This window comes from Poromitra crassiceps (genome assembly GCF_964638095.1).
Source record: "Poromitra crassiceps genome assembly, chromosome: 2".
In the NCBI taxonomy this organism is placed as follows: Eukaryota; Metazoa; Chordata; class Actinopteri; order Beryciformes; family Melamphaidae; genus Poromitra; species Poromitra crassiceps.
The window spans coordinates 51,996,949-52,013,947 of NC_139624.1; the positions used below are offsets into that span (position 1 = coordinate 51,996,949).

At 45.3% G+C, this 16,999-nt stretch overlaps 1 protein-coding gene across 1 annotated transcript in view; it reads right to left on the bottom strand.

Moving 5' to 3' along the window:
• The window catches only part of cog5 (component of oligomeric golgi complex 5), a 130,441-nt gene that overhangs the window by 2,302 nt on the left and 111,140 nt on the right, over nucleotides 1-16,999 (bottom strand). The window contains exons 16-21 of the mRNA XM_083658754.1: nucleotides 16,723-16,785; nucleotides 13,062-13,165; nucleotides 3,233-3,470; nucleotides 2,220-2,296; nucleotides 854-980; nucleotides 422-501 (exon numbers count right to left, since the gene is read on the bottom strand). Coding sequence (XP_083514880.1) covers nucleotides 422-501; nucleotides 854-980; nucleotides 2,220-2,296; nucleotides 3,233-3,470; nucleotides 13,062-13,165; nucleotides 16,723-16,785 — 689 coding nt within the window. The remainder of the gene's footprint in view (nucleotides 1-421; nucleotides 502-853; nucleotides 981-2,219; nucleotides 2,297-3,232; nucleotides 3,471-13,061; nucleotides 13,166-16,722; nucleotides 16,786-16,999) is intronic.

The following is a 16,999-nucleotide window of genomic DNA, read 5'->3' on the forward strand; positions in this document are numbered from 1 at the left end:
CATACTTAACAATAAATGCCACCCAAATTACGGGTTTTATTTTCTTGTATTTATATTGTGCTTTTGGACGGTCCTTCTCTGAGGTAATATTCAAAATGCAGTCTCCTTGTGATTTTAAGCAGCTTTACTACATGAACAATATCACAAATTAATGGTTTTAGTGGTCAAACTTTTTTAATGATTCAAGGGTCAGGACTGAATGGGATGGAACGATTTAAAAAAAAAAAAGTTCACAGCAAGAAGAACCCAGGTTTGAGTTTCCATGTTCTCCCATGTTAGCATGGGTTTCCTACACCCAAATAGGCTGGCCTCATAGGTATGAATGAAGAGAAGGAAGAAGGCTGGCCTGGAGACTCTAAATGACCTATACGTATGACTAAAGAGAAGGAATAAGAACATGAATGAAGGGTTGACTGGGTACCTGATGAGGGTGAGCCGGTCTCTCTCGGAGGGATGGTCGTCCAGCCACTGGGAGTACCGGGCGATGGACCACTCTGCCCTCTGAGGGTGACAAAGAGGTCAGTTACTGCCTGTCCATTGGAATGGAGTAATGGTGGGAAAGTGAGGTGAATCAAGAGCATGGTACAGTATGAACAGAATAAATAATAATAATAAAAAAGGAGAGTGGCAGCAGTCCAAAACACAGAGCCACAAGGCAAGACCTTGATCACATATTTTGGTCAAAAACATTTTACGGAAAACCTTGGTGAGAGTATGAGCATCTTGTTTTTGTCTCGTTTAGTTATTTAGTGTTTTTCATAGATATTTTTTTTAAGTCTGTTTCTATCCATAGCTGCTGTACTTTATATCCTTCACTTAGAGCTATGAAGTTTGTGCGTGCATGTGTGCGTACCTGGTGAGGTGACTTGAGCTCGGGGGGAGCTCTGGTGAAGAAGAAGTGCAGCAGGGTGCTGTAGGGGATCAGGTCACCCACCGCTGGACTACTGGCTACCAGCTCGCTGGTCTGGAACAGCAGGGGCCTGCAACACAAACACAACTGCCTTTTAAACATTACTACAGTATATCAGAACAGGTGTTCACTTCCGCGTCCAGAATGACATGTTTTGCGTCATTCTGAGACGGAAGTGCCTGGAATAAACTGCAGAGCTCTCTGTGCAGGAAAACATGAAGACAAGCTAAAGGCTGTCCATCTGCATATATGACCAACATTGTAATGATACAAAGCGGGTTGAAAATCAGCAAAGCCTTTGTTTAACTAACTCATCAGAGCAGACATTTTTTAAATTGGTGCAGCATTGAGCGAGATCTAGCTGCGCAGCGGGCTGGAACAGAGGCGATGATGGCATCGGGGCACAGTACATCCTGTAAAGAGCTCATATCATTATTATATGATACAGAGATAACTGGAAGCGCTTCTATTTACCTCCATCTGCCTGCTGACCCCAGATCCTGGTACTGTGTGGAACCTGAGTCTCACGAGAGCTGCGTTGTTGGAGGAAATCTAAGCTGTAGTGGAACAAGCCAGGAGCGCCATGTTTCACTTGGAGTAACCCAACAAAAAGCGTAGCTCAACCATTTTGTAAGTTATGGCTGAATATTTAGCTGATTTCAAGAAAACCAACTATGCCTTTGAATTTGATGGCCGCTTGTATTTATTTGAGCCGGAGTAATGCTACATGGAACGGTGGTACGGTGGCGCAAGCCAAGAGGAGCAGAGAGGAGGGGGTGAACCACAAGCTACTGCAAGGTTAACCAAGCATTCATTTTCTCTCTCTTTTATAATAAGAATCTGAGCCTGCAAAAACAAGCTTGTGTAGTGGACTTATGTACAGTATGTGTGGGCTGTCGAAGCAGGAGGGGCATGCGGGCAAAGTGGCTCCAATCTTGGTCAACACTGCACCAATTTCAAAAATCTCTGCTCAGATTAGTTAGTTATAGATAGAAAAAATATGAAAATCTGGTCCAGGTTGAAAAATACAGAACATTTTCTTTAAGAACACATTTTCCATAATCTCTGTTGCAGATAAACATGTTGGAAAGTGATTTGCCATCTCTGCCTTTCAATAATACCAGTTAATTTGCTGTACATATTAGTAAATTGTATTGTTTGGACCTGTAATATTTATTGCGCTCGATGATGTGAGATAAAATCACATCTGGCTCCCTCTCTTCATATTACAATTAAGTGCAGATTTCTTCAGTCATGAAACTCTTGCCGCTGCTGTGCTCATTAGAACAATGAAGATGGCCGTACATACCTGAAGGAGCGCAGCATACGGTAAGGTTTCCCCAAATCAGACACACGCCGGCACAGAGGAGCCACTGCCATCTCCATCTGACACACACACACATACACACACACACACACAGGGTGAGCATGCCAGTGGGCGGGCCCGCCAGGCCAACGACGCCCCTGCCAGGCCAGATTTTTTTTTTTTTTTCATTTTTCCCCCTGCTCTCCCAAACATTTGACAGTGTTGACAGTAATAGAAGATGCCAAATCATTCAAAACAATAAACATTTTGCTTTTAGGAGCATTGTGCCAGCATGCAGCGCTGTTCCAAAACATGTCAACGTGTGTCGTTGCCTGGGAAACGCACATCCCATAATACAACTGTTCGCATCGGATCCCATAATAGTATGATGATACTTGGGATGCCATTGCGAACATAGATGCGAACAGGTTAGCTAAAAGTTTAGCGTCGCCAGCAAGGGCCCCCACTTTATGTTCTGCATTCAAGGATGATTATTATTTCGTTTTTGTTTGTTTGTTTGTTTTTCTCCCATCTTTCACCCCACTTGCACTTGGCCAATTCCCCCTGCTGTCCTGGTCGTGCTCCACCCCCTCTGCCGATCGGGGGAGAGTTGTAGACTAGCACATGCTTCCACTGATACATGTGCCAGCCGCATCTTTTCATCTGAAAGCGAAGAGTTTCACCTGCAGGACGTAGCGCGTGGGAGGATCATGCGCTACCCTTAATCCGGCTTCCCACCCGCAGACACGGCCAATTGTCCCTGTATTGTCCCTGTACTGTCCCTGCCCGACCAAGCCGGAGATAACACAGGGGCTCGAACCTGCGACCCTCATGTTGGTAGGCAGGGAATCACAAGAAAATTGTTTGTTCTAATTGTAATCATTGTGTGAGTTTCCCTGTGAGTCTTTCCAGAGATTTTTTCACAGCCAACCAGGAAATCAAGAAAGAAAACTCAGGTGCTCAGCAGGACTGTGGAACATGCAAGTGACAGTGATCTTGATCTTTGTTCCCCTCACCTGTGCGAAGTCCGCGGCCAGCCTCATCTTGCCCCCCTCCCCCAGGGGGCGCAGCAGGCTGGCGTGGCGCACAAACAGCTCGATGGCTCTGTGGGCGATGGACTCCGTACTCTCGTAGATAAAGTCCACGCACTGGAAGTGGCGGAAGTAGTCGGCCATGACCCGGGCGATGAAGCCCTGTAGCTCCTTCATGTAGAGGGAGCAGGGGACGTCGGGCTTGTCAGAGCTGGACAGAGGCCTGCAACACACATACACACCAGAGATAAGCAAAAATGATTTTGTGCAAGTCCAAGTCAAGTCTGAAGTCTCTGAGCTAGAGTCCAAGTCAAGTCTGAAGTCTCTGAGCTAGAGTCCAAGTCAAGTCTGAAGTCTCTGAGCTAGAGTCCAAGTCAAGTCTGAAGTCTCTGAGCTAGAGTCCAAGTCAAGTCAAGTCTTTGAGCTAGAGTCCAAGTCAAGGAATTTATTAAAGCAAAGTATTATCATCACTCCTTTTCTATTAGCATACACAGGATTGAGTAGCTGACATCATTATTAGTAGACACACACACACACACACACACACACACACACACACACACACACAGTACATACATATATATATATATATGATATATATATATATATATATATATAATATCGCAATGCGATTAAGGGCCGACCATAACGCGCTATTTTTTTTAATCGCGTTAATCGCATGCCGGCGATGCCGCTATTTTGTCCCTTCGATGCACCCGTACTTGTAGTCAAGCCGGTCGCAGTGGTTTCCTGTCTCCTGCTGTTGCAGGCATGGAAAAGAAAGACAGCAACACGCTTCTAAATGGCTCGTTTTACTTTAAAAAACTCACCGAAGTACATCGAGTTTGAGCTATCACCTAAAAGCTAAGCATACCGAAGTTGGGCGAAGTTAAATCAGAGGAAATCAAGGATGAATGGATTGAGCTGTTACAGCTGAACGGACAGGAGGCTAGGTTCAAACTGGACACTGGGGCTGAAGTCACAGCAATTTCGAACAGCACATACTCCAGTGAAAAGCATGGGAAACTACAGCCATCACGTAAAGTGCTGTATGGCCCGGGAAGATACAAATTGGATACAAAAGGCTGTTTTAAAGGGAAGCTGTCCATCAGAAAGAGAACAACAGAACAGCTCATTTATGTTGTTGAAGGACTAGCCAAGCCCCTACAGTACTAGGCCTGCCTGCAATAGAGGCTCTCGGACTAATAAAGCGTCTGCACACAGTCGAAGCCCAGCAGGAGGATGTCAAAGCTCAATACCCCAAAGTGTTCTCTGGCTTGGGAAAATTAAAGGAGCCCCACAAGATTGTGCTAGAGCCAGAAGCAGTCTCATACGCCCTGTCATCTCCACGCCGCGTGCCCCTGCCCCTGCGAGACACAGTGCGAGCAGAGTTAGACCGCATGGAGAAAATGGGTGTGATTTCCAAAGTGACGCAACCCACACCATGGTGCGCCGGCATGGTAGTTGTTCCCAAGCCAAAAGGGAAAATACCAGTGCAGCTGTGCGTGGACCTAACAAAGTTGAATGAGTGGGTTCGATGTGAGAGGTACATCCTCCCAAAAGTGGATGAAACACTTGCCATGCTTGAAGGGGCGAAGATATTCACAAAGTTGGATGCAACCTCCGGCTTTTGGCAAATTCCATTGACAGAGGAAAGTAAGCTGCTAACAACCTTCATAACCCCGTTCGGGCGATATGCATTTAATCGGCTCCCGTTCGGGATTTCAAGTGCTCCTGAACATTTCCAACGCCGCATGTCTCAGATGTTGGAGGACTGCAAAGGCGTTGTGTGTCATGCCGATGACATCCTGGTGTATGGAGAAGACATATACCAACACAACGAGAGACTCCATCAGGTCCTGAAGAAGCTGGAAGCGGAAGGTCTGACGCTGAACAGTGAAAAATGCGAAGTTGCCAAGAACAGCATGATGTTCCTGGGCCACCGCATCACAGCGGCCGGTGTGGCCCCGGATCCCGGCAAAGTCAGAGCGATCATGGAGATGCCGGAGCCTACTGACGTCGAGGGAGTGAAGCGACTGATGGGGATGGCCAACTACATAGGCAAGTTTCTACCCCATCTGGCATCATACACTCGCCCAATCCAAGATCTGCAGAGTGAAAAAAATGAGTGGTGCTGGGAAGCGCCACAGGAAGAAGCCTTTCAGAGACTGAAAGCAGAGCTGATCTCTCCACGGGTATTGGCCCCATACTCACCCACAGCAGAGACGTGCGTGTCCGCTGATGCCTCTTCCTTCGGCATTGGGGGCGTGCTGACTCAAAAACAAACGGATGGAGCATGGAAGCCCATCATGTTTATCTCCAGAGGTCTGTCAGACGCAGAAAAGAATTACGCACAGATAGAGAAGGAGGCTTTGGCCGCTACGTGGGCTTGCGAGCGCCTGTCATCCTATCTTCTGGGGCTGAAATTCAGGCTAGAGACGGACCACAAGCCACTGGTGCCACTGCTGAGCTCCAAGGCACTAGATGAGCTCCCGCCCAGAGTACTGCGGTTCCGACTGAGACTTCTGAGATTCACGTATGACGTCGTGCATGTGCCTGGTAAGCGCTTGATAACGTCAGACACATTATCAAGAGCTCCAGTGAAGCACACACTGACACAAGAAGAAGAGGACAATGAGAGAGAAGTCAAGGTGTTTGTGGATATAATCGTTCAAAGCCTTCCTGCCACAGAAGCCAGGCTGAAGGTAATAGAAGAGAAACAGAAAGCTGACCCCATCTGTGCCAAGCTCATAAGATACTGCGAGACAGAGTGGCCCAAGAAAAATTATCTCCCACCAGAGCTGGGGGCTTACTGGCCGGAGAAAGGGAACATCACCTTGGCCGGAGGGCTGCTGCTTAGAGGACAGAGGATCGTGATTCCGCAGGAAATGAGACAAGAAATCCTCCAGCTCCTGCACAACGGCCATCAAGGGGTCGTTAAGTGCAGGGCAAGGGCCCGCCAGTCAGTCTGGTGGCCAGGAATTTCAGTTCACATCAATCAGCTGGTGGAGAAATGCGACACATGTTCACAGCACCGAGCAGAACACAGAGAGCCCCTGCTCACCACACCAGTGCAGGAGAGACCCTGGCAGCGAGTCGGTACAGACTTGTTCTTCTGGGAGAAGAAGAACTATCTCCTCATTGTGGATTATTTTTCGCGCTATATTGAGATAGCCCATCTTAACCCATTGATACCTGATGCAGCATTTGTGTCTGTATCCCTTTAAGACCACGAACCGCGTTAACGCGATTCGCGGTCTTAAAGGGATACGCACACAAATGAGGGATATACACACACATGCTGCATCAGGTATCAATGGGTTAATGTAGCTTCAGCTGAAACCGTCGTAGCTGCTCTTAAGGATGTATTCTGCCGACATGGGATACCAGAGACAGTTGTGTCCGACAATGGGCCGCAATACAGCGGCTCACCCTTCAAGAACTTTGCCATAGAGTATGGTTTCACCCATGTGACCAGCAGTCCACGCTATCCGCAGGCAAATGGAGAGGCGGAACGGGCAGTGGCTACGGTGAAAGGACTGTGGAAAGGAGGAGGTGACAAAGCAAAGGCGTTGTTGACATACCGCGCCACCCCCCTGGAGAGCGGCTATTCCCCTGCACAACTCGTCATGGGAAGACAGATTCGCTCCACTATACCACAGCTCCCGAAAGCTCTACAACCTCGCTGGCCAAACATCAGGGAATTCAGGAAGTCGGAGAAGGGGACAAAGGAGAAACAACAACGGTACTACAACCGCCGCCACAGAGTTCGCCCCTTCCCACCGCTACAGTGTGGCCAAAAGGTGTGGCTCCCAAGTGAGAAGACACAAGGGACTGTCATACAAAAGTAGGGATGGGTACCGAGACCCGGTACCAAACTGGCCCCGGGGCCGGATTTCGGGATACCGGAGGATCAATAAGCTTTCACGTTAACGGTTCTCTTATCGGTACTGTCTGGAGTGGAGAAATTAAGAAAATAGATTTACTATAGGCTATATAATTGCTAAATAAACGTTACGTTATCTTGCACATTTTATCTCACCAACTCCGTAAGACAGGCCTATGATGTGTTTTTTGCGATTTCCGAACAAGAAAAGGGATAATCTTTTCCGCGTTGCTCTCCGAGACACAGCTGCTGCACTGCCAGCCAAGACGAGAGGAGTAGGACTGAGAGAGGAGAGGAGAGGGGCTGGGGGCGTGCCTGAGAGCACCCACCACACACACATGCACAGCACAGGGAACAGGGAACCGGCGGAGGAGCAGGCAGATAGACTAGACATGCAACTGAGCAGAGCACACGTTAAGAATGGCTGAAAGAACGAAGCGATCAGATTCTAAAGTGTGGTTGTACTTCACTCGAGTCGATGGTGACAATTCACGTTGTCACAAGTGCAATAAAACCTTCGCTAGTAAAAGGTGGAAACACGAGCAATTTGTCTAAACACTTAGCGAAAGTGCATCACATTCAAACGGAGAAATGCACAGTTTTTGACAAGCTAGCTCGCCCTCCATCATCTCCTGTCAATGATGCCACGGTTGCGTTACCCAGTCTACTTCATCAGGTAACTATAATGTGAACGTGGTAATGATTAAGACGAGAGTAGTAAACATTTCCCCGCTGTTTGGGTGTGTTCATCATCATAAATACAGTCTGCTATAAATCGTCAGGTGACGGTCATCATCTCAGTTGTCGTTCAGAAATGTTACTTTCAGAGCAGGGGGGATTTTTATTTAGTGATTTGGGGGGAAGTACAGCAGGCAGATACTGTCTTGCTTTATTTTTATTATGCTTTCAGTTTCCCTAGCTGAATGTTGCTATTGGCACAGTGTGGTAGAAGGATATTTTAGGATATTTAAATTAATAATAAAAACGCACCCATTAAGATTTTGCTACTTTTTTTTTGTTAAAGCTAGTGCTAGTGGGAGAATGAATGAGGAAAGGATAAATGAGTACCACCTAACTGTGACCAGGTTAATTTGTCTCTTTTTTCCCCCCTTTCTACTCTTAAAAATAACAAAAAGAACCGACAACAACCAGTCCCATTTGTTTCGGGATTTTTTTCTCGTAAAAATAACAAAAAGTACCGATAAGAGTACCGTTAAAGTACCGGATCGATAAGCAGTATTGATAAGAGTACTAGTATCGTTAATTCCTTAACGATACCCATCCCTATACAAAAGGCAACAACGCCCAGGTCATACATCGTAGACACCGAAAATGGACAAGTCAGAAGAAATCGCCCACACCTGCGCACACTTCACCAGCCAACACTTCAGAGGATGCCACCTGAGGTACCTGACACAACAGCTGAGCCAGGTAATGCTGACACACACACCCAGGAGCCAGCTCAAGGCACCAGAGACACTGGTAACAGACATTCTGATGCACCCTATGTGACTTCCTCAGGCAGAGTGTCACGTCCACCAGTGCGCCTGGACTGGTAAGAGACTCTTGTAAAAGACTGTTCGCTGGTACAAGAGACTGTTCTCAAAAAAAAAGAAAAAAAAAAGAGAATGGAAAGAAATGTGTTCTAAAAAAATGTTCTGTAAGAATGTATAACTGCATCTTCTGGCTTGTTAAAGAAAAAAGAAAAGAAAAGTACATACAAATACCTACAGGAATGTATCACTGTTGAAAACGAAGAGGAAGAAAAAGAGTTTGGGGTTTAAAGGATGTATTTGTACTTAAAGGGGGAGGTGTCCTGTAATAGGGATTCTACCTATGGGTTGGAGTTCCCGCACGGACCTGTTAGAGGGACGCACATTAACATGCGCTTGTAACTTCCTGTCTGAACTTCTAGTAAACACACGTTACTTCATAACCTGCTCTCCGTCTCATTATTACATAGTGATCTTCAAGGCATAAAGATTACACAACAGTTACTAGTTATCTGGCACATTTTACCACAAATTAGACGGCCTAGGTAATTCATGGGAAATAGGCTACTGGTGTATTGTGTAGAGTGGCAGGAACATAGAGAGGGACAACTTCTCTCTTTGACCTCACCAACTGGTGGATAATTTATTTCCACAAAACAAAAACATTACAGTAGTGATTTATTACCTTGGTAAACACTTTCCTTGAGTTTAGGGTGTCACTCACCAGTTTCAAGTATTCAATGGCCACATGACCATATTAACTGCTAATTTAATATTAAATGCTGACAAAATAATTTAAAAAATCATGTTAACTCATTGAGTGCCATGGACGTCTTTCGACGTCCAATTAAATAGTGACGTAGAGTGCCACGGACGTCTTTCGACGTCCAATGCGTTTTTTGACGGTGGGATGTCGATCAAAGCCTTCCGCATTTCCTGTACAACTATTGTAGCTATTGGAGGTCTATAACCTATTTTACAGAACCCTTAGGTGGCGACAGTGCTCTCCAGATTACAGAAATGTCAGGAATACACCGCCTGAAATAGCCGTGATCAAAGAGAACCCGCTCATGCTGCAGTCCAGAGCCATGTAGATTGTTCTGGCTGCAACTGACGGTGCGTGCGAACACAGTCAATCCGCGCACACGACTGAGCCCTTCCGCTTCTGTCTGTCTGTCAGCATAGTTTCTCCACATGATTAGCCGCTAGAAAAGCAGCAGCCGACACTCAAAAGCCAAACCTTTCACTGCAGTCCGCGTGTGGCTTCTCCATGTTGCGCTGCCTGGGAGGCGGCGCACCAAAAGCACTCCGAAGATAGACGCTTGGTGCGTGAGGCTGTGTGTTACTAGTGTGGGGAGGAGTTTTCAGCTGAGGGGGGGGGGGGGGGGGGGGGCACGCAGGGCAGGACACAACTACACCACATCACTACATCAGAAAATATTATCTAGAGTCAGTGAATGTGCTTGAAATGCTGCATTTCACAAAAGGCTGAATATCTCAGCTTATAATTTGAAATGCCTGAAAACGCTGAAAACAACCTATCTTCTCCGGCTCATAACTAAAGAACGGAAAATGGTATCAATAAACTTTTTTTTGCTGATGATACAATAGAGTCTCCTTGTTCTTTTTGCGTGTTCGGTGTTTACATAGTAATATCACACAATATTCTGTGGGCCTCGAGAAATCACTGAAAACGCTCTGAAAACTCTGGCACTGGGAGCGTCCGTTCTCCAAAAGTGGCTGGCACTCAATGAGTTAATACTAAAACTTTAAAGCAGCTACGAGCAACTTTTTCGATCGTTATTAAACAGTATAATTACAATATTGATGCATCACATCTTACCTATAATAGTAGCTGAGACCAAAGCCGTGTGAATCGGAGATTGCTCCCTTGGATGATTATTAAGTCTGTGTCTGTCTAAACTCGCGTCAACAGGGGGCTCTCTCTCTCTCTCTCCTTACCGCCGGCCCGGCTACCCGGAAGTGAAACACGGAAGTGAAACCCGGAAGTGAAACGCAGCTGCCTGCCTACCCCGTTCGCGCTGTCTAGCAACATAACATAAACAATGTGAAAGCCACGCATACTCTCGCGAACATCTCTCGTTATATTCTAACAGGTTTTTTTGGAAGTTATTTTGTGGTTATGGCCGAAGTGGCTGCTGCAAACCGTTTCATTTCACTTCCTGATCTTCCCTGGCCACAGACAGGCTACACTGGCCGATTCACTCGGGGTTCAAGCGAGACTACTCTGCGTTGGTCTCGTCGACTATTAGAGGTAAGATGTGATGCATTGATATTAAATTTATACTGTTTAATAACAATCGAAAAAGTTGCTCGTAGCTGCTTTAAGGCAATTTTAATGATTACAATTGTAATCTAGAGATAAATATGACCTACTGTGTTAATTTAAACCAGGGGTTATCAAAGTTTTGATGGCTGAAGGCCTATTTAGGGAACAGTAGGCTAATGACTAGATAACAATGATCCATCGCCAATCATGTTAAAAATTGTCATTTTTTTCAATGGAGTTTGGTGTACATGAAACAGTACTGACTTCTCTGCAAAAACGTTTTGAGTTAGTTACTGCAATTACTTACCAGGTAGTTTTACTGTACTTTTAATTATTCAAAACAACTGGGATGGATAACCCGCTGAATGGGGTCCGGTAAATAAGGACGGTAGCAAAAGCAGCAAGTAGACGCCGCCTCTCGTTCGCCACCTCTGGGGCTTCAGTTGCGGGCGGCTGGGTCCTGGGAAAACCACGGCACGGGCAGAGGGAGAACATCTACTCTGTTCAGATCTACTCTGTCACACACAGGCAGCACTTTGCACAACGTGCACAGCACAACAACAGGCTTTTGTGGTGCCGCAAATGCTCTGTTATCGAGTTTCTTGACAGTATTATTATTTGACTTTGTGGCCAAAATCGGGGACATTTTCGGGGACAGCTCCAGCCGGGGACAGAGCACCGAAATCGGGGACTGTCCCCGAAAATCGGGGACTGTCCCCGAAAATCGGGGACGTCTGGTCACCCTACTCTAGCCACTGGGAGGTCGGCTCCAATGGCTTCACGCGATATACACGTTATCAATCACAATAAAACTGTACCTACCTCACACACAATGTTGTTATCCAATGCTACGGCGCCAATGTACTCCAAAATCTTCCGTAGTTTCCAATACCGAGCCATTATTCACATGGAAGTGCCAAAGTTTTTAGCTCAGACACAGCCTTCTTCGGCTGTCATTTTGGGTTTCGACTGCTCCACAGCGCCGCCGCCGGAAGTATCGGTTCTGGAGCGTGTACTGCACTGTTTACAATTGTGTATTTATTTTCTGTTCAATATATATTTTGTAGACATTGTTACCTCTTGTCTACATTGCACTTCTATTGAATTGAAAATAAATCTAAAATTCAAGTACCGGTACATTTATTTGCATTCATTTGATTCCCAATCACAACACACTGGTAAGAATTATTAATATCGAAATAAAAAAGCTTTGAAATGCAAAATAATGGCATTTTAAACATGTGATACAAAGATGCGATTAATGGCGATTAACTATAGTTAATCGCAAGATTAATCGCGATTAAGAACATTTTGTTCACGAGTCTCTCGAATCCGAGTCGAGCCTCAAGTCTTTTGAGGACGACTCTCAAGTCAAGTCTCAGATCACTGTGTGTGAGACTTAAGTGCGACTCAAGTCCATGTCAGAAGTCCAAGTCCCCATCTCTGAACACACAAGCTCAGTGAGAGACAGCAGAGACGCACCGATAACCATGTATTCAGTAGGATTATCATGTCAATAAATCACTGTCAAGATGCGATAGTCCAGAATGAACATTGTAAAACAAACCAGGCCATTGGTTGCAGAGAAGATGACAGACTTTCCTCCTAATCTTTTTGTTAAGTAATTACTTTTGCATTTCTGCGTGTTTTCCATGAATGGAAGCTTAACTGTGCTTCAGCTCTGTTCAAAAGATTCTTCGGTCGGTTGAGGCGGCTCGGTTAAAGGCTGTCAAATTATTAAATTAAGAATATTGTGAAAAATTCAACGCCGACTCCTGCAATTAGGATGCAGTTATTTCCGAGGTGCTGTGCAGAATTTATGGCCTACAAATTAAAGTTACATGCCAGAGAAAATCTTTCAACTGCTTCAAAGCAACCAAATCTGAGACATTTGGTTCTCATTTTCTCTTCCACATGCATTTTTAACATTTTTAAACACATTTTAGAGCCCTCTGTGTGTGTGTATGTATCGCAAATAAAAGATATTCAGACGAAAACTGTTCACTGCCTCACTAAATAATTGCCATTTTAAAATGGCCCGAGAGACACTAGTTAACATTTCTGTCACTGACATAATTTAGACTTGAACTGAAGCTTTTGAATCAATTCACGGTAATAAATGTGAGCACGAGGGAAAGGACTGACCCTGAAAAGTCCTCCTGGTGTAATGTGATGATGATGGCTTCTATGGAGTCGTTGACTGACTGCAGAAGAGGCTGCACTGCGCTGCTCATAAGGGCCTGCACCCCCTGAGGTGGAAAATAGTGGGGAGAGGGGAAAAAAGTCATATCATATAAAACCTCTGTAAAGACACCGTACAATGGAATCGGGGTCAACGTCAGTGCATCACACACGCACACACACAATTAAAACAAATCAAGTAAATTGCTCAACAATTGTGTCTTTAGGGGATCCTGATTGCCATAGCACGATTTAAAAAAACACGATTTCAGACGGAAGCCCGTCTTTATTGTCACACGAACACTACAACACATGCATGCGGCCACAACACACACTCATGCTGACGGTGGCCGGTGAAATATGTCCTCTGCATTTGACCCATCCAGGCTTGTCCTTTCCTCCAGGGGGCAAGCCAGGAGCAGTGGTCGCTTTTTCTTTCCAGAGCCCGGGGACCATCATTGGACCATCATTGGACCAACTTCAGATGTTGTCGTCACTGGTCGGATGACGATCTTCTACATGTTTTTAGTGGGGGGTTATGTACGGAGGAACCCCCTGGGGGGTACGAGGGGAACAAGCAACCCATGTAGTCAGGCGAACAGTTGCTATTTGAGGAGGTAGAAGGTGATTGGCTAATTGATTGACATTGGCTGCGTTTCCCAAAAGCTTCTTAGCGCTAAGAAGCTTCTTTAACCCTTCTTAAGGCCCCCTTAAGAAGCAAACGCGTTTCCCAATTGCTTCTTAGCCTAAGATGATCTTTCGTTACGAAGGCATGCGTTTCCCAAAAGCTTCTTAGCGCTAAGAAGTTTCTTTGACCCTTCTTAAGGTTCCCATAAGAAGCCAACGAAGCCAACGCGTTTCCCGATTGCTTCTTAGCCTAAAATTATCTTTCGTTAAGAAGGCTGCGTTTCCCAAAAGCTTCTTAGCGCTAAGATGATCTTTCGTTAAGAAGGTTTTGTAAGAAGGGTCTGGGGCATTCAACACCTTCTTAATGACGAAACACTGGCAGATCCAGCCGCGTCAGGCAAAAGGAGATACTTGTGTCCACTGTTCCACTTGTGTTTTTCCCTTTTTCCTTTCTTTTATGCACCCTTTAGTGTTTAAAATTGGGGAACGCTTGAAAATCTCCCCTCTATGTATGTTACTTGTGTTTTAAATGTTTTACCGTAGGCTATATTCCTCTAATCAGAATGGATTCCTTTTATAATAAGAATGTTGTGGATTTATATAGCACCTTTCACAGAACCCAAGGTTGCTTAAATTCTGTAGTGTTTCTCGCAATTTTGTTGTATGCTGTGTATATAAAGCAATTTGAACTGCAGTCCATGTCTGAAATAAATAATGTTTAATAGAAGAAGTTCTTGTTTAACATGACCACGATTAGGTTATTCTACAACAGTGTTTCTCAACCACTGGGTCGTGGCCCACTGGTGGGCTCAGAGTGCCATCTAGTGGGCCGCAGAGGACCTCTCACATCGAGATGGTGGACAGCTCCAGCTAAAGGAGAATTTGGGTTTTTTACACCACGGTCCTCATTTCCAGCTTAAAATATGATGTTTTACTCACCGAAATATGTTTGGCTTCATTCGGATGCCCACGGAAGATTTTGAGCTCCGAGTAGTCTCCTCAAACAGGCTATAACGAGAGCAGGCGGCCAGTGTGGGGCATGCTGCACGGCAGTGCACGCGCTCTCTAAATGACACTTTTTCTGTCAGATCACGGTTCATTATGGTTGTAAATATAATTATTTAGCTAATAGCTAGAAGCTAAGCTAACAACAACACAGCAGTCAGCGTTGATCTGCCCCGGATGGGGTTACAGTGCGTATCTTCCCCCTTCTGTGGTTTCTCTGAAGAAGAGGTTTCACAGAGGGGGAAGATACGCACTGTAAGCGCAGACGTAAACGCAATTCCCTGGAATGCGAGTTTAAACGACCCAGTTACATGGCGTTGCATTCTTAGACATTGCCGTTTTATTTTGTATGTTGTTACATAGGCTACAATTGGCCAAATTATTAGTTAGCTTGATTCTAGAATTGTGCCAGGTGTAGAAACTAAGCAGCCATTTTATCCAATGATAGCCTAATCTCGAGGGGACTATTTTGTCTCGCCGGTTCTCAACTCATATTCAAGGTTATGAAAACTAGATTTTGATTGCAATTTTTAAAGGACTTCGCGGAAGCAACCGCTCCGCGCCTGGCGCCTCGGTTCACGCCTCTCGCGTAGTCCCTTAAAAAGTGATAATTGACACCTCGTCGTGCATTAACCCTTACATATATGCACAATCTTATTTCACCAAGTAACAGTTGTTCCTGGACCAACATTTCTTCCTAGTATGGGCTGGGAAAACCCCGCCCCAAACTCATTTGATTGGTCGCCGCAATTGCTTTTTCCTGAAAACGTGCGACAAGTAAAAAAAGATGTGGTTAAGATTAGGGTTAGGGTTTTCATATCTCACAATGATCAAACCCAAACCCTAACCCTAGTAACCACATTGTTGTACTTGCCTAAACCGACTGTCTATGTTTTATAAAAATGTGTGTGGTTCGACCGGGAGTCGAACCCCAGTCCTCAGATTGGAAGGCGCGCACCTTATACATTAAGCTATATAGGACCAAGCACACCCTGAGCTGCACTTTTTTCATACCCTAACCCTAATCTCAAGCAAAACAAAACGTTTTCAGGAAGAAGCAATTGCAGCGACCAATCAAATGAGTCCGGGGGCAGGGTTTTCCCGGCACATACTAGGAAGAAATGTTGATCCAGGAACAACTGTTACTTGGTGAAATCAGATCGTGCAAGGTGATACAGTATATAAGGAATGAATGTATGGTAGTCAATGAAGGTGTGTGTGTGTGTGTGTGTGTGTGTGTGTGTGTGTGTGTGTGTGTGTGTGTGTGTGTTTTGAGCTTCAGGCCTTTTTATTTAGCAAGTTGACAACAGGCTCCATTGTATTAAAATACCCAAGAGGGCCTTCTTCACTGTGATGATGTTACAGAGAGTCAGGAGGTTGACGACAGCCGAGTGCCATCTGCAGCGCTCAGGTTTCCATGATCACATCAAACAGCCTCTTATAAGATCCTGCAGCTTTTATATGACAGCTACCAAAACACATTGTATCGTTTGAAAGGTTTACTTCAAAGCAGACTTCATGAATAACTACAAAAACAAGAAGATCCTCTCAACAAAGATCTCTACATAGTTATGTAATTCATACCAGTGATTCTCAACCCTTTTCATATCAAGGACTGCTAATTTAGTCCACATTAGGGCCTCACGGACCGCACTTTGATGAAATCTTGTCTCTCGGACCCAAGACTGAGAATACTTTTATTGTTAGATATGATTTTGTTCAGAATCCCATGACTATCTGGATTATAGATAGAGAGATAACTGTGAAACTATGATCAAAATCGCCATTCTTCTACATTCTCTAATTGCAATAACTTCTCTTAAATTAAATCATGGTGAGGTTTAACAACTCATCAATTTGCTGGGAAGCCCCTGAAGGACCCCTGGTGGCCCCCGCTCCCCGGAAACCCCTGGTTTAATACAGCAGAAGGCAAGCTAGTGTGAAAAAAATGAATGGCCCGATGTAAAGATGAAGAAGGCGTATGGTGTGATACCTCCAGAGACGACGAGAGGGCGTGTTCAGCAGCCGGTGGGCACGCCCCCAGCCCCGAAATAACCTGCAAACACAAACACATCAAAGGTTAACTATAGCCCTATTCCCACATGCGCTTTGTACCGCTAAATGACCGGAACGTGGTCTAATGCCTGCATGTGAGAAAGTCGTCGTGCCGGTATAAGCGCGAGCCCGTCATCGCGGAGATTTCACCAGTTTCGAGGCAGTCAGAAGAGCGGTATGCGCGATAGCGGACTTAAGTGTAGAACGGGTCCAGT